The sequence below is a fragment of the Bombina bombina genome, chromosome 8 (genome assembly GCF_027579735.1).
Source record: "Bombina bombina isolate aBomBom1 chromosome 8, aBomBom1.pri, whole genome shotgun sequence".
Lineage (NCBI taxonomy): Eukaryota > Metazoa > Chordata > Amphibia > Anura > Bombinatoridae > Bombina > Bombina bombina.
Genome location: NC_069506.1, coordinates 19,554,495 through 19,582,001, shown reverse-complemented (window position 1 = coordinate 19,582,001; position 27,507 = coordinate 19,554,495). Strand labels below are relative to the sequence as shown.

The 27,507-nt window shown below is 39.9% G+C and overlaps 1 protein-coding gene across 2 annotated transcripts in view; it reads left to right on the top strand.

Annotated features, from left to right (window-relative positions):
• The window catches only part of KMT2B (lysine methyltransferase 2B), a 559,096-nt gene that overhangs the window by 244,092 nt on the left and 287,497 nt on the right, over nt 1-27,507 (top strand). For both annotated transcript variants that reach the window (XM_053690169.1, XM_053690168.1), the window contains exons 17-18: nt 18,397-18,492; nt 18,610-18,714. In XM_053690169.1, coding sequence (XP_053546144.1) covers nt 18,397-18,492; nt 18,610-18,714 — 201 coding nt within the window. The remainder of the gene's footprint in view (nt 1-18,396; nt 18,493-18,609; nt 18,715-27,507) is intronic.

The following is a 27,507-nucleotide window of genomic DNA, read 5'->3' as shown; positions in this document are numbered from 1 at the left end:
ATGTTTTTTCTCTTTCAGAAATTTTCTTCATCAGATATTGACACTAACAAATCTACTTTTTTATTATTTTTCTATTATTAAAGTACATTTGTTCTTTGTTGAAAAGGTGTTGATTATTTTGGATATTAAGGTAACTAGTTCTTTAAGACTAGCTGACACTATTTCTGCCTATTTATTTCTTCTGTGTTTTCAGAGGTTTTCTTTACAATTCCCCATTCTAGGGAATGGAATAGGCTGAGAATTTTCTTTTATTCCTTCTTCAAAGGTTTTAAACTATATTCTTTGCCAGCAGTTAAATTGAATTTGGAGGGTTCTCCAATTTATTGGGGCTATCTCTACTTCTACTAATTATTCTATTGTTTCTATAGCAAAATAGTATTTATTTTCCTTTAGATAGTTGTATCTTATTTATGGAAAATTATTTAGTTTCAGGTACTTTTCTTGGTCCTGTGATTTATTTGGATATTGCAATTGCTTCATTTTTTCTGTTTACTTTAAGATCAAGTATCAGATTATGATTTATTTTAGCATTGTTAAGGGACACCATTTACTAGACTAGGTGCTGTTGCATTTGTCTTGTTGTTTTGCATTTATTGATTATGCAAGTCCACTGTATTGACTGGTCCTTTAAACTGGACTATCATGCTAATAATTTCATTTGTGTCTTCATTTTATTGAATATTTTCGCAAATGATGGTTAATCTATGTCTTTAGCTATTTTAGCTAGAAGAATTTTGGGAATTTTAAAAAATCCATATTTCTTTTGTTCTAAGATAATCAATTATTTGTTTTATAATTGGATTCAATTCTTAACTGTTACTCTGGGCTTCAAGATTGAGTTCTAAGACTAAAACTTTAAGCTTATACTAGTTTGGTTGTTCTTATTAAGGAACGAGTTCCTGAGTTCTTTCCCAAGTAACATGTTTATAATTTGGGTTCGAAATCAGCTCCCTAATACTGCGATGTACGTGCCGTATTCCAGCTTGGCTGGTAAGGGGCAGGTTAAGACTTCTTTGAAATTTATTTGGTTCTATTTTGTCCAAATTTATTTGATTTTATTCCAGTAAGGCTAACACTGTCCTATATTTTTTGGGTACTGTTGAAGCATGGCTGGGCACCCATGGGGTTCAAGCGCTGCTCAGACCTGGAATCTTCTGGGGTATTTCTTCCAGTTTTTTTTTTAGGAACCGGGTTTGGAGTTTTATTCAAACTATTTTGCCTTTTTATGGTCATTGATAGCATTATTTGTTTTCATTAGATACAATAAATGCATATTTTTATTTTTCTGTTTTCATTCAGATTATTTTCTGAGGATGCGGAATCTCATATGATTCACTTGCTCTTCAGGACATAGTTAGAGGATCTTTTTTTCAAAAGCTCTTGATTCCTCACACAAGGGTCACCTTTTTTAGGTTTCCAGATAGTTTGTCACTGTCTTTGTCTCTATCAGACAAGGGATAATTCTATTGGGTTCCGTCTGTCGGTACCTTTAGTCTCTATTATTTGCTTCAGTTGCTATTTATGCATAGAAGTTTTAGGTCTTATGGCCACAGTATTGGATTCAATTCCCTGTGCTCATTTTCACTAGAAAGCACCTTTCCAGTCTTTTATGAGTGTTGTTTCTTCTAGAACATGGTTGGAAGATCAATTTACCAAAAAGTTCGTTGATTCCTCAGACAAGGGTAACCTTTTTAGGTTTCCTGATAGATTCAGTGTCCTTGACTCTGTCTCTGACGGACAAGAGACGTCTGAAATTGGTTTCAGCTTGTCGAAACCTTCAGTCTCAATCTTTCCCTTCGGTAGCCTTATGCATGGAAATTCTAGGTCTTATGACTGCTGCATTGGACGCGGTCCCCTTTGCTCGTTTTCACATGCGACCTCTTCAGCTTTGTATGCTGAACCAGTGGTGCAGGGATTATACAAAGATATCTCAATATCTTTAAAACCGATTGTACGACACTCTCTGACGTGGTGGACAGACCACCATCGTTTAGTTCAGGGGGCTTCTTTTGTTCTTCCAACCTGGACTGTGATTTCAACAGATGCAAGTCTGACAGGTTGGGGAGCTGTTTGGGGGTCTCTGACAGCACAAGGGGTTTGGGAATCTCAGGAGGTGAGATTACCAATCAATATTTTGGAACTCTGTGCGATTTTCAGAGCTCTTCAGTCATGGCCTTTTCTAAAGAGAGAGTCGTTCATTTGTTTTCAGATGGACAATGTCACAACTGTGGCATATGTCAGTCATCAATGAGGGACTCACAGTCCTCTGGCTATGAAAGAAGTATCTCGAATTCTGGTATGGGCGGAATCCAGCTCCTGTCTAATTTCTGCGGTTCATATCCCAGGTATAGACAAATTGGGAAGCGGATTATCTCAGTCGCCAATCGTTACATTCGGGCGAATGGTCTCTTCACCCAGAGGTATTTCTTCAGATTGTTCAAATGTGGGGACTTCCAGAAATAGATCTGATGGCTTCTCATCTAAACAAGAAGCTTCACAGGTATCTGTCCAGGTCCAGGGATCCTCAGGCGGAGGCAGTGGATGCATTGTCACTTCTTGGAAGTATCATCCTGCCTATATCTTTCCGCCTCTAGTTCTTCTTCCAAGATTCTAAGGAGTGCTCGTTTGTTCTGCTGGTGGCTCCAGCATGGTCTCACAGGTTTTGGTATGCGGATCTTGTCCGGATGGCCTCTTGCCAACCGTGGACTCTTCCGTTAAGACCAGACCTTCTATCACAAGGTCCTTTTTTCCATCAGGATCTCAAATCCTTAAATTTGAAGGTATGGAGATTGAACGCTTCATTCTCAGTCATAGAGGTTTCTCTGACTCTTTGATTAATACTATGTTACAGGCTCGTAAATCTGTATCTAGGAAGATATATTATCGAGTCTGGAAGATTTACATTTCTTGGTGTTTTTCTCATCTTTTTTCTTGGCATTCTTTTAGAATTCCTAGAATTTTACAGTTTCTTCAGGATGGTTTGGATAAAGGTTTGTCTGCAAGTTCCTTGAAAGGACAAATCTCTGCTCTTTCTGTTCTTTTTCACAGAAAGATTGCTAATCTTCCTGATATTCATTGTTTTGTACAAGCTTTGGTTCGTATAAAACCTGTTATTAAGTCAATTTTCTCCTCCTTGGAGTTTGAATTTGATTCTGGGGGCTCTTCAAGCTCCTCCGTTTGAACCTATGCATTCGCTGGACATTAAATTACTTTCTTGGAAAGTTTTGTTTCTTTTGGCCATCTCTTCTGCTAGAAGAGTTTCTGATTTATCTGCTTTTTCTTGTGAGTCTCCTTTTCTGATTTTTCATCAGGATAAGGCGGTGTTGCGAACTTCTTTTAAATTTTTTCCTAAGGTTGTGAATTCTAACAACATTAGTAGAGAAATTGTGGTTCCTTCATTGTGTTCTAATCCTAAGAATTCTAAGGAAAGATCGTTGCATTCTTTGGATGTAGTTAGAGCTTTGAAATATTATGTTGAAGCTACTAAAATTTCCGAAAGACTTCTAGTCTATTTGTTATCTTTTCCGGTTCTAGGAAGGTCAGAAGGCCTCTGCCATTTCTTTGGCGTTTTGGTTAAAGTCTTTGATTCATCATGCTTATGTCGAGTTGGGTAAAACTCCGCCTCAAAGGATTACAGCTCATTTTACTAGGTCAGTTTCTACTTCCTGGGCGTTTAGGAATGAAGCTTCGGTTGTTCAGATTTTCAAAGCAGCAACTTGGTCTTCTTTGCATACTTTTACTAAATTCTACCATTTTGATGTGTTTTCATCTTCTGAAGCAGTGTTTGGTAGAAAAGTACTTCAGGCAGCTGTTTCAGTTTGATTCTTCTGCTTATAATTTCAGTTTTTTTCATTATAAGATTTAAACTTTATTTTGGGTGTGGATTATTTTCAGCGGAATTGGCTGTCTTTTTTTTATCCCTCCCTCTCTAGTGACTCTTGCGTGGAAGATCCACATCTTGGGTATTCATTATCCCATACGTCACTAGCTCATGGACTCTTGCTAATTACATGAAAGAAAACATAATTTATGTAAGAACTTACCTGATAAATTCATTTCTTTCATATTAGCAAGAGTCCATGAGGCCCACCCTTTTTTGTGGTGGTTATGATTTTTTTGTATAAAGCACAATTATTCCAATTCCTTATTTTTTATGCTTTCGCACTTTTGTCTTATCACCCCACTTCTTGGCTATGCGTTAAACTGATTTGTGGGTGTGGTGAGGGGTGTATTTATAGGCATTTTGAGGTTTGGAAAACTTTGCCCCTCCTGGTAGGAATGTATATCCCATACGTCACTAGCTCATGGACTCTTGCTAATATGAAAGAAATGAATTTATCAGGTAAGTTCTTACATAAATTATGTTTTTTTACCACAGGATAAAAAATCTAAAGGTAAATTTAGGTCTACTAATCGTTTTCGTTCCTTTCGTCACAATAAGGAACAAAAGCCTGATCCTTCCCCTACAGGAGCAGTATCAGTTTGGAAACCATCTCCAGTCTGGCATAAATCCAAGCCTTTTAGAAAGCCAAAGCCAGCTCCTAAGTCAACATGAAGGTGCGGCCCTCATTCCAGCTCAGCTGGTAGGGGGCAGATTACGATTTTTCAAAGAAATTTGGATCAATTCGATTCACAATCTTTTGATTCAGAACATTGTTTCACAAGGGTACAGAATAGGCTTCAAGATAAGGCATCCTGCAAGAAGATTTTTTCTTTCCCGTGTCCCAGTAAATCCAGTGAAGGCTCAAGCATTTCTGAAATGTGTTTCAGATCTAGAGTTGGCTGGAGTAATTATGCCAGTTCCAATTCTGGAACAGGGGCTGGGGTTTTACTCAAATCTTTTCATTGTACCAAAGAAGGAGAATTCCTTCAGACCAGTTCTGGATTTAAAAATATTGAATCATTATGTAAGGATACCAACATTCAAAATGGTAACTATAAGGACTATTCTGCCTTTTGTTCAGCAAGGGCATTATATGTCCACAATAGATTTACAGGATGCATATCTGCATATTCCGATTCATCCAGATCACTATCAGTTTCTGAGATTCTCTTTCCTAGACAAGCATTACCAGTTTGTGGCTCTGCCGTTTGACCTAGCAACAGCTCCAAGGATTTTTACAAAGGTTCTCGGTGCCCTTCTCTCTGTAATCAGAGAACAGGGTATTGTGGTATTTCCTTATTTGGACGATATCTTGGTACTTGCTCAGTCTTCACATTTTGCAGAATCTCATACGAATCGACTTGTATTGTTTCTTCGAGAACATGGTTGGAGGATCAATTTACCAAAAAGTTCATTGATTCCTCAGACAAGGGTAACCTTTTTAGGTTTCCAGATAGATTCAATGTCCATGACTCTGTCTCTGACAGACAAGAGACGTCTAAAATTGGTTTCAGCTTGTCGAAACCTTCAGTCTCAATCATTCCCTTCGGTAGCCTTATGCATGGAAATTCTAGGTCTTATGACTGCTGCATCGGACGCGATCCCCTTTGCTCGTTTTCACATGCGACCTCTTCAGCTATGTATGCTGAATCAGTGGTGCAGGGATTACACAAAGATATCTCAATTAATATCTTTAAAACCGATTGTACGACACTCTCTGACGTGGTGGACAGATCACCATCGTTTAGTTCAGGGGGCTTCTTTTGTTCTTCCGACCTGGACTGTAATTTCAACAGATGCAAGTCTGACAGGTTGGGGAGCTGTATGGGGGTCTCTGACAGCACAAGGGGTTTGGGAATCTCAGGAGATGAGATTACCAATAAATATTTTGGAACTCCGTGCAATTTTCAGAGCTCTTCAGTCATGGCCTCTTCTAAAGAGAGAATCGTTAATTTGTTTTCAGACAGACAATGTCACAACTGTGGCATATATCAATCATCAAGGAGGGACTCACAGTCCTCTGGCTATGAAAGAAGTATCTCGAATACTGGTATGGGCGGAATCCAGCTCCTGTCTAATTTCTGCGGTTCATATCCCAGGTATAGACAATTGGGAAGCGGATTATCTCAGTCGCCAAACGTTACATCCGGGCGAATGGTCTCTTCACCCAGAGGTATTTCTTCAGATTGTTCAAATGTGGGGACTTCCAGAAATAGATCTGATGGCTTCTCATCTAAACAAGAAACTTCCCAGGTATCTGTCCAGATCCAGGGATCCTCAGGCGGAAGCAGTGGATGCATTGTCACTTCCTTGGAAGTATCATCCTGCCTATATCTTTCCGCCTCTAGTTCTTCTTCCAAAAGTGATCTCCAAGATTCTGAAGGAAAGCTAGTTTGTTCTGCTGGTGGCTCCAGCATGGCCTCACAGGTTTTGGTATGCGGATCTTGTCCGGATGGCCTCTTGCCAACCGTGGACTCTTCCGTTAAGACCGGACCTTCTGTCGCAAGGTCCTTTTTACCATCAGGATCTCAAATCCTTAAATTTAAAGGTATGGAGATTGAACGCTTGATGCTTAGTCAAAGAGGTTTCTCTGACTCTGTGATTAATACTATGTTACAGGCTCGTAAATCTGTATCTAGGAAGATATATTATCGAGTCTGGAAGACTTACATTTCTTGGTGTCTTTCTCATCATTTTTCCTGGCATTCTTTTAGAATTCCGAGAATTTTACAGTTTCTTCAGGATGGTTTGGATAAAGGTTTGTCTGCAAGTTCCTTGAAAGGACAAATCTCTGCTCTTTCTGTTCTTTTTCACAGAACGATTGTTAATCTTCCTGATATTCATTGTTTTGTACAAGTTTTGGTTCATATAAAACCTGTTAAGTCAATTTCTCCTCCTTGGAGTTTGAATTTGGTTCTGGGGGCTCTTCAAGCTCCTCCGTTTGAACCTATGCATTCATTGGACATTAAATTACTTTCTTGGAAAGTTTTGTTTCTTTTGGCCATCTCTTCTGCTAGAAGAGTTTCTGAATTATCTGCTCTTTCTTGTGAGTCTCCTTTTCTGATTTTTCATCAGTATAAGGCGGTGTTGCGAACTTCTTTTAAATTTTTACCTAAGGTTGTGAATTCTAACAACATTAGTAGAGAAATTGTGGTTCCTTCATTGTGTCCTAATCCTAAGAATTCTAAGGAGAGATCATGGCATTCTTTGGATGTAGTTAGAGCTTTGAAATATTATGTTGAAGCTACTAAGAATTTCTGAAAGACTTCTAGTCTATTTGTTATCTTTTCTGGTTCTAGGAAAGGTCAGAAGGCCTCTGCCATTTCTTTGGCATCTTGGTTGAAATCTTTAATTCATCATGCTTATGTCGAGTCGGGTAAAACTCCGCCTCAAAGGATTACAGCTCATTCTACTAGGTCAGTTTCTACTTCCTGGGCGTTTAGGAATGAAGCTTTGGTTGATCAGATTTGCAAAGCAGCAACTTGGTCTTCTTTGCATACTTTTACTAAATTCTACCATTTTGATGTGTTTTCTTCTTCTGAAGCAGTTTTTGGTAGAAAAGTACTTCAGGCAGCTGTTTCAGTTTGATTATTCTGCTTATAATTTCAGTTTTTTTCATTATAAGATTTAAACTTTATTTTGGGTGTGGATTATTTTCAGCGGAATTGGCTGTCTTTATTTTATCCCTCCCTCTCTAGTGACTCTTGCGTGGAAGATCCACATCTTGGGTAGTCATTATCCCATACGTCACTAGCTCATGGACTCTTGCTAATTACATGAAAGAAAACATAATTTATGTAAGAACTTACCTGATAAATTAATTTCTTTCATATTAGCAAGAGTCCATGAGGCCCACCCTTTTTGTGGTGGTTATGATTTTTTGTATAAAGCACAATTATTCCAATTCCTTATTTTTTATGCTTTCACACTTTTGTCTTATCACCCCACTTCTTGGCTATGCGTTAAACTGATTTGTGGGTGTGGTGAGGGGTGTATTTATAGGCATTTTGAGGTTTGGGAAACTTTGCCCCTCCTGGTAGGAATGTATATCCCATACGTCACTAGCTCATGGACTCTTGCTAATATGAAAGAAATGAATTTATCAGGTAAATTCTTACATAAATTATGTTTTTTTTTGCCTCAGGATAAAAAAAACCTAAGGGTAAATCTAAGGCTTCTAACCGTTTTCGTTCCTTTCGTCAGAATAAGGAACAAAAACTCAATCCTCCCCCCAAGGAATCTGCTTCCAATTGGAAGCCTTCCTCAAATTGGAATAAATCCAAGCCATTTAGGAAACCAAAGTCAGCCCCTAAGTCTGCATGAAGGTGCGTCCCTCATTCCAGCTCAGCTGGTAGGGGGCAGATTAAGGTTTTTCAAGGATTTTTGGATAAAATCTGTCCAAAATCATTGGATTCAGAGCATTGTCTCTCAAGGGTATTGAATAGGATTCAGAGTAAGACCTCCTGTGAGAAGATTTGTTTTCTCTCAAGCATCCCTGAAAATCCAGTAAAAGCTCAGGCTTTTCTGAAGTGTGTTTCAGACCTGGAGTCTTCAGGGGTAATCACGCCAGTTCCTCCTCAGGAACAAGGTTTGGGGTTTTATTCAAACCTGTTCATTGTACCAAAGAAAGAAAATGTATTCAGACCAGTTCTGGATCTGAAAATTTTGAATCGTTATGTAAGAGTACCAACTTTCAAGAAAGTAACTATAAGGACTATTCTGCCTTTTGTTCAGCGAGGACATATGTCCACAATAGACTAGCAGGATGCATACCTTCATATTCCGATTCATCCAGAACACTATCAGTTTCTTAGATTCTCCTTTTCTAGACAAGCATTACCAATGTGTTGCTCTTCCATTTGGCCTAGCAACAGCTCCAAGAATCTTTTCAAAGGTTCTGGGTGCCCTACTATCTGTAATCAGAGAACAGGGTATTGCGGTGTTTCCTTATTTGGACGATATTTTGGTACTAGCTCAGTCTTTACGTACTGCAGAATCTCACACGAATCAACTAGTGTTGTTTCTTCGGAAACATGGTTGGAGGATCAATTTACCAAAAAGTTTCTTGATTCCTCAGACAAGGGTCACCTTTTTAGGCTTCCAGATAGATTCAGTGTCCATGACTCTGTCTCTAACAGACAAGAGACGTTTAAAATTGGTTGCAGCATGCCAGCACCTTCAGTCTGTCATTCCCTTCAGTGGCTGAAGGCGATTCAGTCATATTTAGCATCTGATGAGGGCGATTCAGTCATATTTAGCATCTGATGAGAGCGATTCAGTCATATTTAGCATCTGACATTTACATGCCTGTAAAACAACAACAATTTATTAATGAGATAATTCATTTCATTTTGCACCATAACTATTTTCTATACCAGGGCCAATATTACCTTCAGGTTAAGGGGACGGCCATGGGCACCAGATTCGCACCCAGTTTTGCCAACTTATACATGGGCAAATTTAAGGAGACTCATGTATATGGATCTCCTATGGGTGCGAGTCTGGTGTAATATGGCCGTTACATAGATGATCTGATCTTTTTGTTCAGAGGCTCATATGAGGAAGCTCTAATATATACTAACTCTTTAAATTCTAATGAATTTGATTTGGAATTTACAAGCAATATTCAGCCTAATATGATTGAATATTTGGATCTACTTTTGTATTTTTCTGCAACTGGCGATATCATGTCGGAAACCTTTTTCAAAAAGGTAGACTGTAATAGCTTTCTAAATTCCAGCAGCAACCACTATCATTGCTGGAAGAAGAACGTACCCTATGGGCAGTTCAGACCAATCCGACGCAATTGCAGCACAATAGAAAGCTATAAGAAACAGTCTGTGATTCTTAAAAATAGATTTATAGAAAAGGGCTATCCCCTTGATATGGTGCAGAAAGGTTACCTTAGAGCTCTTCACGGTGATAGAAATAAATATCTGTCACAAGACAAAAATAAGTACAATACTAACAGAGAACGAGATAATGAGAATTTTAAAACACCACTATTCATCACGGGTTATAGTAGTCAATATCGTGAAATTAATGATATTGAAACATTGGCCTATCGTATGTGATGATCCATTCCTTAAAAATTATATTTCCACTAAACCAAGAATGGTGTATAGGAGAGCTCCTACACTTAAGAACAAATTAGCCCCGAGTAAGATAGTGAGAGATAAGATATCTCAACAGAATCTGATTGCAGGTCCAAATAGGACTTTTTGGGGCAACTTTTTGCCCAAGAATGGAGTCTTTAAATGTTTAAAATCAAGGTGCAGTATGTGCAAAGTGGTAAAAAGTGGGACTAACACTTTTTGTTCCTATCAAACGGGTGAACAATTTAAGATCACCAAAAGACTTTCATGCGAATCAAAGTATGTAATATACCTAATTGGCTGTACCTGTGGAGTTCAATATGTGGGGCGTACCTCTCGAAACATCAATAGGCGATGGAGTGAGCACAAATATAATATTAAAAAGGAAATTTTTAAAACCTAGCTTATCGAGACATTGTGCGTATGCACATAAAGGTAGCTCTAAAACAATCCATATATTACCCATAGAACAAGTATCACAAAATAGTCATAACCCTATGCTCACCCTAAGCCGTATAGAAACTTTTTGGATACATAAGTTACACACTTTAGTTCCTTAGGGTCTGAATGAATGCGTAGATTTAGCAGCTTTTGACCTCTGATGAACCCCAACTTTTATCATGTAAGTTTAATCATATTCACAATATTGGAGTCTCTATGCATTATACCACTTATATTAGGTACCAAAGATCTCACCTACACATCATACTATCAGAGACTATCTTTATTACACACATCACATATCACTAATCCAACATATTAAACTTTTCATTCATATCACTTATGACTTTATTATAATGTATCCATTAACAATATATAGGGCCATCACGATATCCAAATATAAATAGAAATATATCAGAAGATTTTGGAGCAGCACATATCTTTCACTTCCAAAGGAAGATCTATATCATTCACTAAACATTTTTCACTACTAATCTACCACAATTCATCACCTTTGTCAAACCAGAAGTTTTAAGGATTTACACCAAATTAATTATATTAATTTTTCCTCTTCCTTTCCCCTCATCTTTAACTTTATTATTAATTATATACCTGGTTTCAGGTCTCTAGACACTATCTGATAGTCCTCTATAGCATTTATTCACACTGCCTGGCATAGGTTTAATGGTGTTTATCAGATTGCCATTTATGTAGTATAATGTAATTTTTCACACGTTTATATATCAAGAATGTCATATTTCTATGATGGCATTGAAGTATGCACATATGGTGGCGTCTTTTAATATTTAGTTTAATTCTAGTATATCAGTGGTCTGATTAACACATTATAGTAATAGTCTATATCCACATATTCACTATACACATATTATCTTAATTAATATTAATTATTCTTTATATAATTATTTCCACAATAGAGCAGATAGACATATATAGGGACTTCATGTGATACTATTTACTCAATAGAGCAGTTAGACATATACCTCTTATAGGGACATCATGAGATACAATCTTAACATACTGCAATTAATGGACATATAATTTAAGATAACAGAGAAAATACTAAAAGATGTTGATGGGTGGTATAGTACTGTGAATTGGCCCCCACGAGAGTATGAGAGGGTTTTAAGACCAATCACTCTAAATATGACTAGTGTACAACATATGGCATTCTAAATGGGTATTCATTTTTTGTTCTTAGCTACGTTTAATATGACGTGAGTGAATGGTAACTATAAGGTAAATCTACACCCTTTTGATCAATTATAGTAATATTATCTAGCCAACATTACTGACACGCTCACAAAACTATTGGGTAAATTTACGCCCCTTGACCAATCATATCGTTTAGCCAGCTTTACTGACAAGCTCACAATACAGCTTTATTAACACGCTCATAATACAGCTTTACTGACACGTTCATTAAACCATCGGGTAAATCCACGCCCCTTGACCAATCATATCAACTAGCCAGCTTTAACTGACATGCTCACAACACCCAATCACACACCAGTTCCAACCTGCGCTCAGGGTCTAGCCGAATAGGTGTTAGCGCATCATTGGCAACGTCAGTGACATGTGCACAAGTCTATACGGACGCCACTCAGATGTCCAAATATGTTATTAAAACAAAGTAAGTGATCGCCTAATATGAACCATCATAAAATAAGAATAGATCACATCACGGAACCGTTAGTGATAGGCGCACCAATTCTAGATATTTGACATTCTGACGTTTAAACATACTTTAGAATACATAGCAAGTGATTACCAAATAGGAATTGTAAATAAAAGTGCACTACACTTATGAGTACCGCTATTTACCAATGAGGAAGTGAAAGTATACAATAGATTTATGGGTTAATTTTAGTTAGGATCTGTCTGTCATTAGAAAGAAATAGAAAAACATACAATTTATTAAAAACATTTGTGATTTGTTTCTCTCATACAATGACTAACATTCACTCCCAAATATTTTTGATCACTCTACCTGTTACATGTTATATAATGTGTATTTGTATTTGTTGTTTTAAAACATACAAATTATTTGTATTTTTGTTGTCAAAGCTTATTTGTTGCTATGGTACTAATGATTGTCATAGATCACTCCCACAACAAGTGTTATCAATTATGGTAATTGGTTTGTTTAGGTATATAAAGCAAGTGTTTGTAAACTATTTTATTATGCCTGATGAAACAGTCTTAGACTGAGAAACGCGTCGCAATTATTTTAACTTTATATTAAAGTGATTTTAACTTTTTATAAAACACTTGCTGCCTGAGATTTGGTTATTTTTGAGGACCTTATTGGCCTATAGAAAAGTCAGGAGGACTGCTGTATCCTGTATGCCTTGGTACTAAGTCTGTTGGGTGACTGAATTGATCCCAGCTTGCCTCTTTAGCATCATTGGAGATGCTACATCAAATGTGAGTTTAAACTTCATATTTTTTTGGTTGCTGACAACTCAAGCCAAACAATACTAGGCCATATAGGCTCTTTGTGTTTTTATATCTCTTTATACAGATTCTGTACTATCCCAGGAGGTCGGTCTGCTGGGTGACTGTTATAGATTCCAGACTGTGTCATTAGCACCATCTGAGGTGCTTTAATATATGTGAGGGCATTTATTTATCATATATATTAATCATCTGGAACCTACAATATTGGGCCATGTGGCGCATCTGTTTCTGTTTGTTGTTCTATTATTATTATTATTATTATACTTTATTAAGCGCCAACATATTCCGCAGCGCTGTCCATGGATACAATTCATTTAAATAAAACAATACAAGACTTGTAAGATACAGGACAAAATTTACAAACACATACAGGAGGGATTGAGGGCCCTATTCCCGTGGGAATTTACAATCTAGAAGGGTAGAAGGTTGGGAAATAGGAGGTGAGGACTGCAAGATTGAGAAGGATGTTAATACAGAGTTAGATGAGGGAAATATTAGGTAAGTGAAATGAATTTATTATTGAGTTGAGTGGTAGGCTTCTCTGAACAGAAAAGTCTTCAGGGAGCATTTAAAGGAAGAAAGATTAGGGCAAAGGCTGACAGCACGAGGGAGAGTGTTCCAGAGGGTAGGTGCTGCACGAGAGAAGTCCTGCAGTCTAGCATGAGAGGAGGTGATAGTTGCGGATGCAAGGAGCAGGTCATTGTTGGATCTTAGTGGACGGGCTGGAGTATACTTGTGTATTAGAGAGGATAGGTAGAGGGGAGCTGCGTTGGTGAGAGTTTTGTATGTAAGGGTGAGAATTTTGAATTTAATTCTGCTGTGAATGGGGAGCCAATGAAGGGACTCACAGAGAGGTGCAGCAGATACAGTTCGACGGGAAAGGTGGATCAGCCTGGCAGAGGCATTTAGGATGGATTGAAGGGGGGAGAGGCGGGAAAGAGGAAGGCCAGCGAGTAGGTTGTTGCAGTAGTCAAGTCGGGAGATACCAAGGGAGTGGATTATTTGCTTTGTTGTGTCAGCGCTCAGAAAAGGGCGAATTTTAGAAATATTGCGTAGATGATTGCGGCAGGATGTAGAAAGCAATTGGATATGGGGGATGAAGGATAAGTTTGAGTCAAGTGTGACTCCGAGGCAGCGGACTTGGGGTGATGGGGAAATGGTGATGCCGTCAACAGGGATAGAGAAGTCAGAAGTCGGCGTAGAGCTTGAGGGGGGGATAAGAAGGAGCTCAGTCTTGGACATGTTAATCTTTAGGTGGTGAGAGGCCATCCAGGAAGAAATACCAGATAAGCAGTTGCTGACATGAGAGAGGACAGAGGGAGAGAGAGCAGGGGTGGAAAGGTAGATCTGGGTGTCATCAGCATAGAGGTGATATTTGAAACCATAACTATTGATAAGTTTACCTAGCGAAGAAGTATAGATGGAGAAGAGTAGAGGACCCAGAACAGATCCTTGAGGTACTTCAACAGACAGAGGCATAGGAGAGGAGGAGTCGCCGGCAAGTGACACAGAAAAAGACCTGTGAGAAAGATAGGAGTGAATCCAGGAAAGAGCAGTGTCACAGAGGCCAAAAGAGCTAAGGGTCTGTAGGAGGAGGGGGTGGTCAACTGTGTCGAAGGCAGCTGAGAGGTCAAGTAAGAAGAGTATAGAGTAGTGGCCAATATTTTTAGCAGAGAGAAGATCATTTGTGACCTTGGTAAGGGCAGTCTCAGTTGAGTGTTTTGGGCGGAATCCGGATTGCAGTGGGTCAAGCAAGGAGTTGGCGGACAGGAAGTGGGTTAGGCGATTGTAAACTAATTTTTCAAGGAGTTTTGATGTTAGTGGAAGCAGTGATATGGGGCGGTAGCTTTCAGGAGAATTAGGGTCGAGGGAGGGTTTTTTGAGTATGGGAGTGACTTTTGTGTGTTTGAAAGAAGATGGGAATGAGCCGGTAGAGAGAGATAGGTTGAAGATGTGGGTAAGAGCAGGAGTGAGGGTGGAAGATAGGGAGGGAATTAGATGGGAAGGGCTAGGGTCGAGTGGGCAGGTAGTGGGGATACGGTTCTATGTGCATGGAAGTTTTAGGTCTCAAGACTGCAGCATTGGACACAATCCCCTTTGCTCGTTTTCACATGAGACCTCTACAGCTTTGTATGCTGAATCAATGGTGCAGGGATTATACAAAGATATCACAATTAATATCCTTGAATCCCAATGTACGACACTCTGACATGGTGGATAGATCACCATCGTTTGGTTCAAGGGGCTTCTTTTGTTCGGCCAACCTGCACTGTGATCTCAACAGATGCGAGTTTTTCAGGTTGGGGAGCTGTTTGGGGATCTCTGACAGCACAAGGGGTTTGGAAATCTCAAGAGGCGAGATTACCAATAAATATTTTAGAACTCCGTGCAATTCTCAGGGCTCTTCAGTTCTGGCCTCTGCTAAAGAGAGAACCATTCATTTGTTTTCAGACAGACAATATCACAACTGTGGCTTATGTCAATCATCAGGGGTGAGACTCACAGTCCCCAAGCTATGAAAGAAGTATCTTGGATACTTGCTTGGGCGGAATCCAGCTCCTGTCTAATATCTGCGGTGCATATCCCAGGTGTAGACAATTGGGAGGCGGATTATCTCAGCCGCCAGACTTTACATCCAGGGGAGTGGTCTCTCCATCCAGATGTGTTTTCTCAGATTGTTCAGATGTGGGGTCTTCCAGAGAGAGAGCTCATGGCCTCTCATCTAAACAAGAAACTTCCCAGATATCTATCCAGGTCCAGGGATGTTCAGGCGGAAGCAGTGGATGCGTTGACACTTCCTTGGTGTTATCATCCTGCTTACATCTTCCCGCCTCTAGTTCTTCTTCCAAGAGTGATCTCTAAAATCACCATGGAACAGTCTTTTGTGTTGCTGGTCGCTCCAGCATGGCCACACAGGTTTTGGTATGCGGATCTGTTTCGGATGTCCAGTTGCCCGCCTTAGCCACTTCCGTTACGGCCGGACCTACTCTCTCAAGGTCCGTTTTTCCATCAAGATCTCAAATCATTAAATGTGAAGGTATGGAAATTGAACGCTTAGTTCTAAGTCATAGAGGTTTCTCTGACTCAGTGATTAATACTATGTTACAAACTCGTAAATCTGTTTCTAGAAAGATTTATTATTGAGTTAGGAAGACTTACATTTCATGGTGTTCTTCTCATAAATTATCCTGGCATTCTTTTAGAATTCCTAGAATTTTACAGTTTCTTCAGGATAGTTTGGATAAGGGTTTGTCTGCAAGTTCCTTGAAAGGACAAATCTCTGCTCTGTCTGTTTTATTTCACAGAAAGATTGCTATACTTCCTGATATACACTGTTTTGTACAGGCTTTAATTCGTATTAAGCCTGTCATTAAGTCAATTTCTCCTCCTTGGAGTCTTAATTTGGTTCTGAAGGCTTTACAGGCTTCTCCATTTGAACCTATGCATTCTTTGGACATTAAACTACTTTCTTGGAAAGTGTTGTTCCTTTTGGCTATCTCTTCTGCTAGAAGAGTTTCTGAGTTATCTGCTCTTTCTTGCAAGTCTCCTTTTCTGATTTTTCATCAGAATAAGGCAGTTTTGCGGACTTCTTTTCAATTTTTACCTAAAGTTGTGAATTCTAACAACATTAGTAGAGAAATTGTTGTTCCTTCCTTATGTCCTAATCCTAAGAATTCTTTGGAGAGATCCTTACATTCTTTGGATGTGGTAAGGGCTTTGAAATATTATGTGGAAGCTACTAAAAATTTCAGGAACACTTACAGTCTATTTGTTTTATTTTCTGGTCCTAGGAAAGATCAGAAGGCTTCTGCTATTTCCTTGGCTTCTTGGTTGAAACTTTTGATTCATCAAGCTTATTTGGAGTTGGATCAGGCCCCGCCTCAGAGAATTACAGCTCATTCTACTAGATCAGTCTCCACTTCATGGGCTTTTAAGAATGAAGCTTCAGTTGATCAGATTTGCAAAGCGGCAACTTGGTCCTCTTTGCATACATTTACTAAATTCTACCATTTTGATGTATTTGTTTCTTCGGAAGCAGTTTTTGGTAGAAAAGTTCTTCAGGCAGCTGTTTCAGTTTGATTCTTCTGCTTTTGATTTAAGTTTTTTCTTTCAAAATGAAAATAAACTTATTTTTTTGGGTTGTGGATTAATTTTTTCAGCGGAATATGGCTGTTTTTTTTTTTTTTTCCTCCCTCTCTAGAGACTCTTGAGTGGAAGATCCACATCTTGAGTATTGATATCCCATATGTCACTAGCTCATGTACTGTTGCCAATTACATGAAAGAAAACATAATTTATGTAATATGAAAGAAATGAATTTATCAGGTAAGTTCTTACATAAATAATGTTTTTGCCAGAAAGGAAATCAAAGGTGGCAGAAGAGCTATATTTTTGTAAGGGGGTGTACTTTATGGAAATGTCAGCATAAATTACAATGCCGCCTCCTCTCTTTGCTCTATCATTTCTATGGCATGACTACCCATGTATTGCAATGGCAGAGTCAGGTATTTTTGCGGTTAGCCACGATTCAGAGATCACAATGATTTTGGGCTTGTAATGTGAACACCAAGCTTGCAGTGCATAGATTTTTTTGTAGTAAGCTCTGAATATTACAGTGCACAAAGGTGAGGCCTTTTTTAGCTGGAAGGCTAGGAATGGAATTTGTTGCTGGACTAGGGTTAGACTCTACATCATTTGCAAGGGCAACTAACATAAGGAAAAGGAATTTGGAAATCATTTTTGTTTGCCCATATTGTGAATGTGATACTTTATAATTTTGTGAGGTGGGGGTAGGAGGGTTATTTATAATAACCCTCCATCAGCACTCAGCAGATAAGTTACAGCAACAGAGCAGGTCATGGTGTATGATAATGTGTTTTCCAGTTTGAGGTGTGTGTTTATGGTGGTAATGATAGGAACAAAATTGGAGTGAGTAAAGAGTTATGAATAACAGTATGGTCATATTTGGATTCATGTTAGTGGTATAAGGTGTGTAGATGGGAGGGGGAAAACAAAAAAAAAAGTATATACTATTGTTGTGTGATATGTAGTTATTTGTAGGAAGAGAGGGTATGTATTCTAAAGCGTTAAGCAAAAGGAAGGATGTGTTTAGTGTTTGCACCTGTCATTTAATGAAAAATAAAGTAGTGTGGGAGACTATCTGTAAATGAAGAAATTGTTTATACTATCAAAATGACAGTGCTAAATTAATAGAAACCCTTATTTTTGTATTCATGTTTTTTTTTTTTTGTTTTTAATACAGGGCTTAATTGCTGACATTTTATAATGCATATATTCCAATAGATTTTCTGTACCTTTCATTTTATCTCAAACCTTATATGGAATATAGGCATAAGAAAACCTAGAAGACATTTATTTGTAAAGACTAAATTTAGCAAAATATATAGCCATATACTTAGTCTGTTGTGTACTGTCATGCTCATTTCCATATATATATTATGCGTATATTTGTGTGACCCAGTTTACTGTTGTTCGTAGTGCTCCAGCCAGGAAACCAGTGAGAAGTGTGACCATACTCCATGTGACCTCCTGTCCTTAGGTCAGCTTGTAGAAGAAGGTCATTATAAATCTTTAGTAAGTAATTTTGACTTTTTTGAATTAACAATATTAACCATATAGAAATGTACTCAATGAAAACCCATAACCATCTATAATAACCTAACCTTTAAACTCTAACCCTTCTGACTCTAGTGTACTTTTAATGAGGACATGGTGTGGATTATACAGAACAAGGTCAAGCAAGATAGCAGCTTGTTAGAGTGTCATGGGGAGACTATCAAGGACCTGTATCTGAAGGTAAATAAGGCACAGCTAGGTGCCTAGTGGTCTTCATTTTAAATGGGCTTTATACTTGTTTTTTTTTTTTTTTTAACCTAACAATTTTCAACACGCACCAATTTAAATATGTCCAATGAGCAATCCTTTGTTTGTGACAAGGTTTATAATAGTGTTTTTATAGGTTTAACTGCTGAGTGCTAAAAATTAGGCATGTGCAGTTGGACTATTAGGAAATTAATGTTGAATATGGTCGCGGTGACCATATTCGGTATTAGTTTCCTAACAAATAGTACAAATGTACATGCCTACTAAAAATTACTTGCTTATGCTTTATTGCTACGGCATATAAAAATAATTTCTTATTTCTCCAACATAGGTGTGTCCGGTCCACGGCGTCATCCTTACTTGCGGGATATTCTCTTCCCCAACAGGAAATGGCAAAGAGCCCAGCAAAGCTGGTCACATGATCCCTCCTAGGCTCCGCCTACCACAGTCATTCTCTTTGCCGTTGTACAGGCAACATCTCCACGGAGATGGCTTAGAGTTTTTTAGTGTTTAACTGTAGTTTTTCATTATTCAATCAAGAGTTTGTTATTTTCAAATAGTGCTGGTACGTACTATTTACTCAGAAACAGAAAAGAGATGAAGAATTCTGTTTGTATGAGGAAAATGATTTTAGCAACCGTAACTAAAATCCATGGCTGTTCCACACAGGACTGTTGAGAGCAATTAACTTCAGTTGGGGGAACAGTTTGCAGTCTCTTGCTGCTTGAGGTATGACACATTCTAACAAGACGATGTAATGCTGGAAGCTGTCATTTTCCCTATGGGATCCGGTAAGCCATGTTTATTACGATTGTAAATAAGGGCTTCACAAGGGCTTATTTAAACTGTAGACTTTTTTTGGGCTAAATCGATTGATATTAACACTTATTTAGCCTTGAGGAATCATTTATTCTGGGTATTTTGATTAATAATATCGGCAGGCACTGTTTTAGACACCTTATTCTTTAGGGGCTTTCCCAAAGCATAGGCAGAGTCTCATTTTCGCGCCGGTGTTGCGCACTTGTTTTTGAGAGGCATGGCATGCAGTCGCATGTGAGAGGAGCTCTGATACTTATAAAAGACTTCTGAAGGCGTCATTTGGTATCGTATTCCCCTTTGGGTTTGGTTGGGTCTCAGCAAAGCAGATACCAGGGACTGTAAAGGGGTTTAAAGCTTAAAACGGCTCCGGTTCCGTTATTTTAAGGGTTAAAGCTTCCAAAATTGGTGTGCAATATTTTCAAGGCTTTAAGACGCTGTGGTGAAAATTTGGTGTAATTTGAACAATTCCTTCATGTTTTTTCGCAATTGCAGTAATAAAGTGTGTTCAGTTTAAAATTTAAAGTGACAGTAACGGTTTTATTTTAAAACGTTTTTTGTACTTTCTGATCAAGTTTATGCCTGTTTAACATGTCTGAACTACCAGATAGACTGTGTTCTGAATGTGGGGAAGCCAGAATTCCTATTCATTTAAATAAATGTGATTTATGTGATAATGACAATGATGCCCAAGATGATTCCTCAAGTGAGGGGAGTAAGCATGGTACTGCATCATTCCCTCCTTCGTCTACACGAGTCTTGCCCACTCAGGAGGCCCCTAGTACATCTAGCGCGCCAATACTCCTTACTATGCAACAATTAACGGCTGTAATGGATAATTCTGTCAAAAACATTTTAGCCAAAATGAACCCTTGTCAGCGTAAGCGTGGCTGCTCTGTTTTAGTTACTGAAGAGCATGACGACGCTGATATTAATATCTCTGAAGGGCCCCTAACCCAATCTGAGGGGGCCAGGGAGGTTTTGTCTGAGGGAGAAATTACTGATTTAGGGAACATTTCTCAGCAGGCTGAATCTGATGTGATTACATTTAAATTTAAATTGGAACATCTCCGCATTTTGCTTAAGGAGGTATTATCCACTCTGGATGATTGTGAAAATTTAGTCATCCCAGAGAAACTATGTAAAATGGACAAGTTCCTAGAGGTGCCGGGGCTCCCAGAAGCTTTTCCTATACCCAAGCGGGTGGCGGACATTGTTAATAAAGAATGGGAAAGGCCCGGTATTCCTTTCGTCCCTCCCCCCATATTTAAAAAATTGTTTCCTATGGTCGACCCCAGAAAGGACTTATGGCAGTCAGTCCCCAAGGTCGAGGGAGCGGTTTCTACTTTAAACAAACGCACCACTATTCCCATAGAGGATAGTTGTGCTTTCAAAGATCCTATGGATAAAAAATTAGAAGGTTTGCTTAAAAAGATGTTTGTTCAGCAGGGTTACCTTCTACAACCCATTTCATGCATTGTCCCTGTCACTACAGCCGCATATTTCTGGTTTGATGAACTGCTTAAGGTGCTCGATAGTGACTCTCCTCCTTATGAGGAGATTATGGACAGAATCAATGCTCTCAAATTGGCTAATTCTTTCACTCTAGACGCCTCTTTGCAATTGGCTAAGTTAGCGGCTAAGAACTCTGGGTTTGCTATTGTGGCGCGCAGAGCGCTTTGGTTGAAATCTTGGTCGGCTGATGCGTCTTCCAAGAACAAGCTACTAAACATTCCTTTCAAGGGGAAAACGCTGTTTGGTCCTGACTTGAAAGAGATTATCTCTGATATCACTGGGGGTAAGGGCCACGCCCTTCCTCAGGATCGGCCCTTCAAGGCAAAAAATAGACCTAATTTTCGTCCCTTTCGTAAAAACGGACCAGCCCAAGGTGCTACGTCCTCTAAGCAAGAGGGTAATACTTCTCAGGCCAAGCCAGCTTGGAGACCAATGCAAGGCTGGAACAAGGGAAAGCAGGCCAAGAAACCTGCCACTGCTACCAAGACAGCATGAAATATTGGCCCCCGATCCGGGACCGGATCTGGTGGGGGGCAGACTCTCTCTCTTCGCTCAGGCTTGGGCAAGAGATGTTCTGGATCCTTGGGCGCTAGAAATAGTCTCCCAGGGTTATCTTCTGGAATTCAAGGGACTTCCCCCAAGGGGGAGGTTCCACAAGTCGCAGTTGTCTTCAGACCACATAAAAAGACAGGCGTTCTTACATTGTGTAGAAGACCTGTTAAAAATGGGAGTGATTCATCCTGTTCCATTAAGAGAACAAGGGATGGGGTTCTACTCCAATCTGTTCATAGTTCCCAAAAAAGAGGGAACGTTCAGACCAATCCTAGATCTCAAGATCTTAAACAAATTTCTCAAGGTCCCATCGTTCAAGATGGAAACCATTCGAACTATCCTTCCTTCCATCCAGGAAGGTCAATTTATGACCACGGTGGATTTAAAGGATGCGTATCTACATATTCCTATCCACAAGGAACATCATCGGTTCCTAAGGTTTGCATTCCTGGACAAACATTACCAGTTCGTGGCGCTTCCTTTCGGATTAGCCACTGCTCCAAGGATTTTCACAAAGGTACTAGGGTCCCTTCTAGCGGTGCTAAGACCAAGGGGCATTGCAGTAGTACCTTACCTGGACGACATTCTGATTCAAGCGTCGTCCCTTCCTCAAGCAAAGGCTCACACGGACATTGTCCTGGCCTTTCTCAGATCTCACGGCTGGAAAGTGAACGTGGAAAAGAGTTCTCTATCCCCGTCAACAAGGGTTCCCTTCTTGGGAACAATTATAGACTCCTTAGAAATGAGGATCTTTCTAACAGAGGCCAGAAAAACAAAGCTTCTGGACTCTTGTCGGATACTTCATTCCGTTCCTCTTCCTTCCATAGCTCAGTGCATGGAAGTGATCGGGTTGATGGTGGCGGCGATGGACATAGTTCCTTTTGCGCGCATTCATCTAAGACCATTACAACTGTGCATGCTCAGTCAGTGGAATGGGGACTATACAGACTTGTCTCCGAAGATACAAGTAAATCAGAGGACCAGAGACTCACTCCGTTGGTGGCTGTCCCTGGACAATCTGTCTCAAGGGATGATGTTCCACAGACCAGAGTGGGTCATTGTCACGACCGACGCCAGTCTGATAGGCTGGGGCGCGGTCTGGGGATCCCTGAAAGCTCAGGGTCTTTGGTCTCGGGAAGAATCTCTTCTACCGATAAATATTCTGGAACTGAGAGCGATATTCAATGCGCTCCAGGCCTGGCCCCAGCTTGCGAGGACCAGGTTCATACGGTTTCAATCAGACAACATGACGACTGTTGCGTACATCAACCATCAGGGGGGAACAAGGAGTTCCCTAGCGATGGAAGAAGTAACCAAAATTATTCTTTGGGCGGAGTCTCACTCCTGCCACCTGTCTGCTATCCACATCCCAGGAGTGGAAAATTGGGAAGCGGATTTTCTGAGTCGGCAGACATTGCATCCGGGGGAGTGGGAACTCCATCCGGAAATCTTTGCCCAAGTCACTCACCTGTGGGGCATTCCAGACATGGATCTGATGGCCTCTCGTCAGAACTTCAAAGTTCCTTGCTACGGGGCCAGATCCAGGGATCCCAAGGCGGCTCTAGTGGATGCACTAGTAGCACCTTGGACCTTCAAACTAGCTTATGTGTTCCCGCCATTTCCTCTCATCCCCAGGCTGATAGCCAGGATCAAGCAGGAGAGGGCGTCGGTGATCTTGATAGCTCCTGCGTGGCCACGCAGGACTTGGTATGCAGATCTGGTGAATATGTCATCGGCTCCACCTTGGAAGCTACCTTTGAGACGAGACCTTCTTGTTCAGGGTCCGTTCGAACATCCGAACCTGGTTTCACTCCAGCTGACTGCTTGGACATTGAACGCTTGATTTTATAGAAGCGAGAATTCTCAGATTCTGTGATCGATACTCTTGTTCAGGCCAGAAAGCCTGTGACTAGAAAGATTTACCACAAAATTTGGAAAAAATATTTCTCTTGGTGTGAATCTAAAGGATTCCCTTGGGACAAGGTTAAGATTCCTAGGATTCTATCCTTCCTTCAAGAAGGATTGGAAAAAGGATTATCTGCAAGTTCCCTGAAGGGACAGATTTCTGCCTTGTCGGTATTACTTCACAAAAAGCTGGCAGCTGTGCCAGATGTTCAAGCCTTTGTTCAGGCTCTGGTTAGAATCAAGCCTGTTTACAAACCTTTGACTCCTCCTTGGAGTCTCAATTTAGTTCTTTCAGTTCTTCAGGGGGTTCCGTTTGAACCCTTACATTCCGTTGATATTAAGTTATTATCTTGGAAAGTTTTGTTTTTAGTTGCGATTTCTTCTGCTAGAAGAGTCTCAGAATTATCTGCTCTGCAGTGTTCTCCTCCTTATCTGGTGTTCCATGCAGATAAGGTGGTTTTACGTACTAAACCTGGTTTTCTTCCAAAAGTTGTTTCTAACAAAAACATTAACCAGGAGATTATCGTACCTTCTCTGTGTCCAAAACCAGTTTCAAAGAAGGAACGTTTGTTGCACAATTTGGATGTTGTTCGCGCTCTAAAATTCTATTTAGATGCTACAAAGGATTTTAGACAAACATCTTCCTTGTTTGTTGTTTATTCAGGTAAAAGGAGAGGTCAAAAAGCAACTTCTACCTCTCTCTCTTTTTGGATTAAAAGCATCATCAGATTGGCTTACGAGACTGCTGGACGGCAGCCTCCCGAAAGAATCACAGCTCATTCCACTAGGGCTGTGGCTTCCACATGGGCCTTCAAGAACGAGGCTTCTGTTGATCAGATATGTAGGGCAGCGACTTGGTCTTCTCTGCACACTTTTACCAAATTTTACAAGTTTGATACTTTTGCTTCTTCTGAGGCTATTTTTGGGAGAAAGGTTTTGCAAGCCGTGGTGCCTTCCATTTAGGTGACCTGATTTGCTCCCTCCCTTCATCCGTGTCCTAAAGCTTTGGTATTGGTTCCCACAAGTAAGGATGACGCCGTGGACCGGACACACCTATGTTGGAGAAAACAGAATTTATGTTTACCTGATAAATTTCTTTCTCCAACGGTGTGTCCGGTCCACGGCCCGCCCTGGTTTTTTTAATCAGGTCTGATATTTTATTTTCTTTAACTACAGTCACCACGGTACCATATGGTTTCTCCTATGCAATTATTCCTCCTTAACGTCGGTCGAATGACTGGGGTAGGCGGAGCCTAGGAGGGATCATGTGACCAGCTTTGCTGGGCTCTTTGCCATTTCCTGTTGGGGAAGAGAATATCCCGCAAGTAAGGATGACGCCGTGGACCGGACACACCGTTGGAGAAAGAAATTTATCAGGTAAACATAAATTCTGTTTTTGTAAACTGTTCACTTCTGGGTAGGGTCAAATCTTTTTGATGTTGGAGGTCTTTAGTCTCCCCCTCCTCAGGTTTAGTTTTTATTAGTTGGACTTTTTCTTTTCCAAGATATGGAGAGTCCACAACGTCAATTACTAGTGGGAATATCACTCCTGGCCAGCAGATGAGGCAAAGAGCACCACAGCAGAGCTGTTAAGTGTCACTCCCCTACCCATAATCCCCAGTCATTCTCTTTGCATCTGTTAATGGAGGAGGTGAAGTTTTGGTGTCTGAAGAAAATTGGCATTCTTTCGCTACAAGCAAGATTTTGGGTATAGCTGTAGTCCACATCAATCTCTTCAGTAGAGTAGTGGTGGCTTTAGAGCAGTTAGGAACTTGTAAGGTGAACCTTGCTGCGTTTTCCTAACATTTTGCTGCCCTAGTACAGAAAGCTAGAGTAGGTTTACTCTGTTATTTCTTTTTTACACAGGGCTCTGTAAGGAGTTGGCATCTTTCCATGCTTTGTGAGCTGTCCTCCTGCCGGAGTAAGTGCCATTTGTCTTCTGGGGCTGGGAGGCTGGCACTGATGGAGTTAAGTATCAACTCTCTGCACAGATTTGGGACTAGGATCCTTGTTACAGGATTATTTTTATGCAGTGAGCAGGCACACATATGTGAGACAGAGGAGTTAATCTCCTTTATGAGGAAAGGGGTTAACTTATTGTGGTGGCTCATGATTACTGTTGAGAGCTTAATTCACAGTGTTAGAGTGAGCTTCTTTTTTGGAGCACATTGCTTGATTTGATCGCTTATAGCTGCAATATGTTAATGTGTCGGACCTGTTCTGAAATAAAGAAAAAAAATGACTTTTTTTTTTTTACAGGCGTTTTTTTTATTTTCTGCCTTCCGACCTGAAGCGCGCGCTTTACAGTAGCGCAGCTTCTATAGCCGATCCCGTTATCTTCCTGCTCCGCTATTGCAGATTATCGGAGCGGTCTTCAGCACCATTACTTGCAGTCCGGATATCCCTAGGGGCAGGTAGGCACCTCGGTCACAGACTGGGGTGTAAAGGTGTCCTGATAACTTAATTTGGTTTTGTTTTGACAAATATTCTTGTGGGGGATATTAAATTTGCAAGTTCAAAATAGAAGCGCACTATTGCCCTTTTTGTTTATTAAAGCAACAGTTCTGCAATTAATTTTTTTTCCCCCCAATCATGGTACAGGACTCTGCTCCTATGGACAGATGCCTGCTTTGCTTGGAGAATCAAATTGTGTTGCCTTTACAATTTTCTTCCTCATGTGTAGAGAGAACTTTAAAAAATAAAAACAGACTTTTTGTTTCTGAGCCAACCTTATCTCTTAATCCTCAAACGTCCCAAGCCTTAAGGGACACTGTAGTCAGAATTCAAATGCTAATCACACAGGAGTATACATATAAATCTATTTTTTTCTAATATGCTTTCTGTATTAAATAGCGTTTGTAAAATATCAATGTTTTAAATATTAAATGTTTCCAAACCCACTTCTTTGTCAGCCGTTACGGATTCCCAATCCGTGCTGAGAACCGCAGTTGAAAGATGGCGCCTTTAGGACGAACTGCGCATGCGCGAGTTTGCCCAACGTCACAGGTTACATCACCATCCTATGTTAAATAAGACAAGGACAATCGATATGCGCATTCGATAGTAAGTATATTGTATTGCGCATGCGTTAAATGTGGATCAGTTATTTTAATTACATGCAAAAATCAGGGATACGATTGGCGGTTTGCAAAGCCATTAGACGGCCCACATTTGTGGGCTCGATGAGTGATGTCATCGTAATAAAATAAAATATTATTTCTTTCATGTAATTAGCAAGAGTCCATGAGCTAGTGACGTATGGGATATACATTCCTACCAGGAGGGGCAAAGTTTCCCAAAACTTTAAAATGCCTATAAATACACCCCTCACCACACCCACAATTCAGTTTTACAAACTTTGCCTCCGATGGAGGTGGTGAAGTAAGTTTGTGCTAGATTCTACGTTGATATGCGCTCCGCAGCAAGTTGGAGCCCGGTTTTCCTCTCAGCGTGCAGTGAATGTCAGAGGGATGTGAGGAGAGTATTGCCTATTTGAATGCAGTGATCTCCTTCTACGGGGTCTATTTCATAGGTTCTCTGTTATCGGTCGTAGAGATTCATCTCTTACCTCCCTTTTCAGATCGACGATATACTCTTATATATACCATTACCTCTGCTGATTCTCGTTTCAGTACTGGTTTGGCTTTCTACAAACATGTAGATGAGTGTCCTGGGGTAAGTAAATCTTATTTTCTGTGACACTCTAAGCTATGGTTGGGCACTTTGTTTATAAAGTTCTAATATATGTATTCAAACATTTATTTGCCTTGACTCAGAATGTTCAACATTCCTTATTTTTCAGACAGTCAGTTTCATATTTGGGATAAATGCATTTGTTTCAATCATTTTTTCTTACCTTCAAAAATTTGACTTTTTCCCTGTGGGCTGTTAGGCTCGCGGGGGCAGAAAATGCTTCATTTTATTGCGTCATTCTTGGCGCGGACTTTTTTGGCGCGGACTTTTTTGGCGCAAAATTTT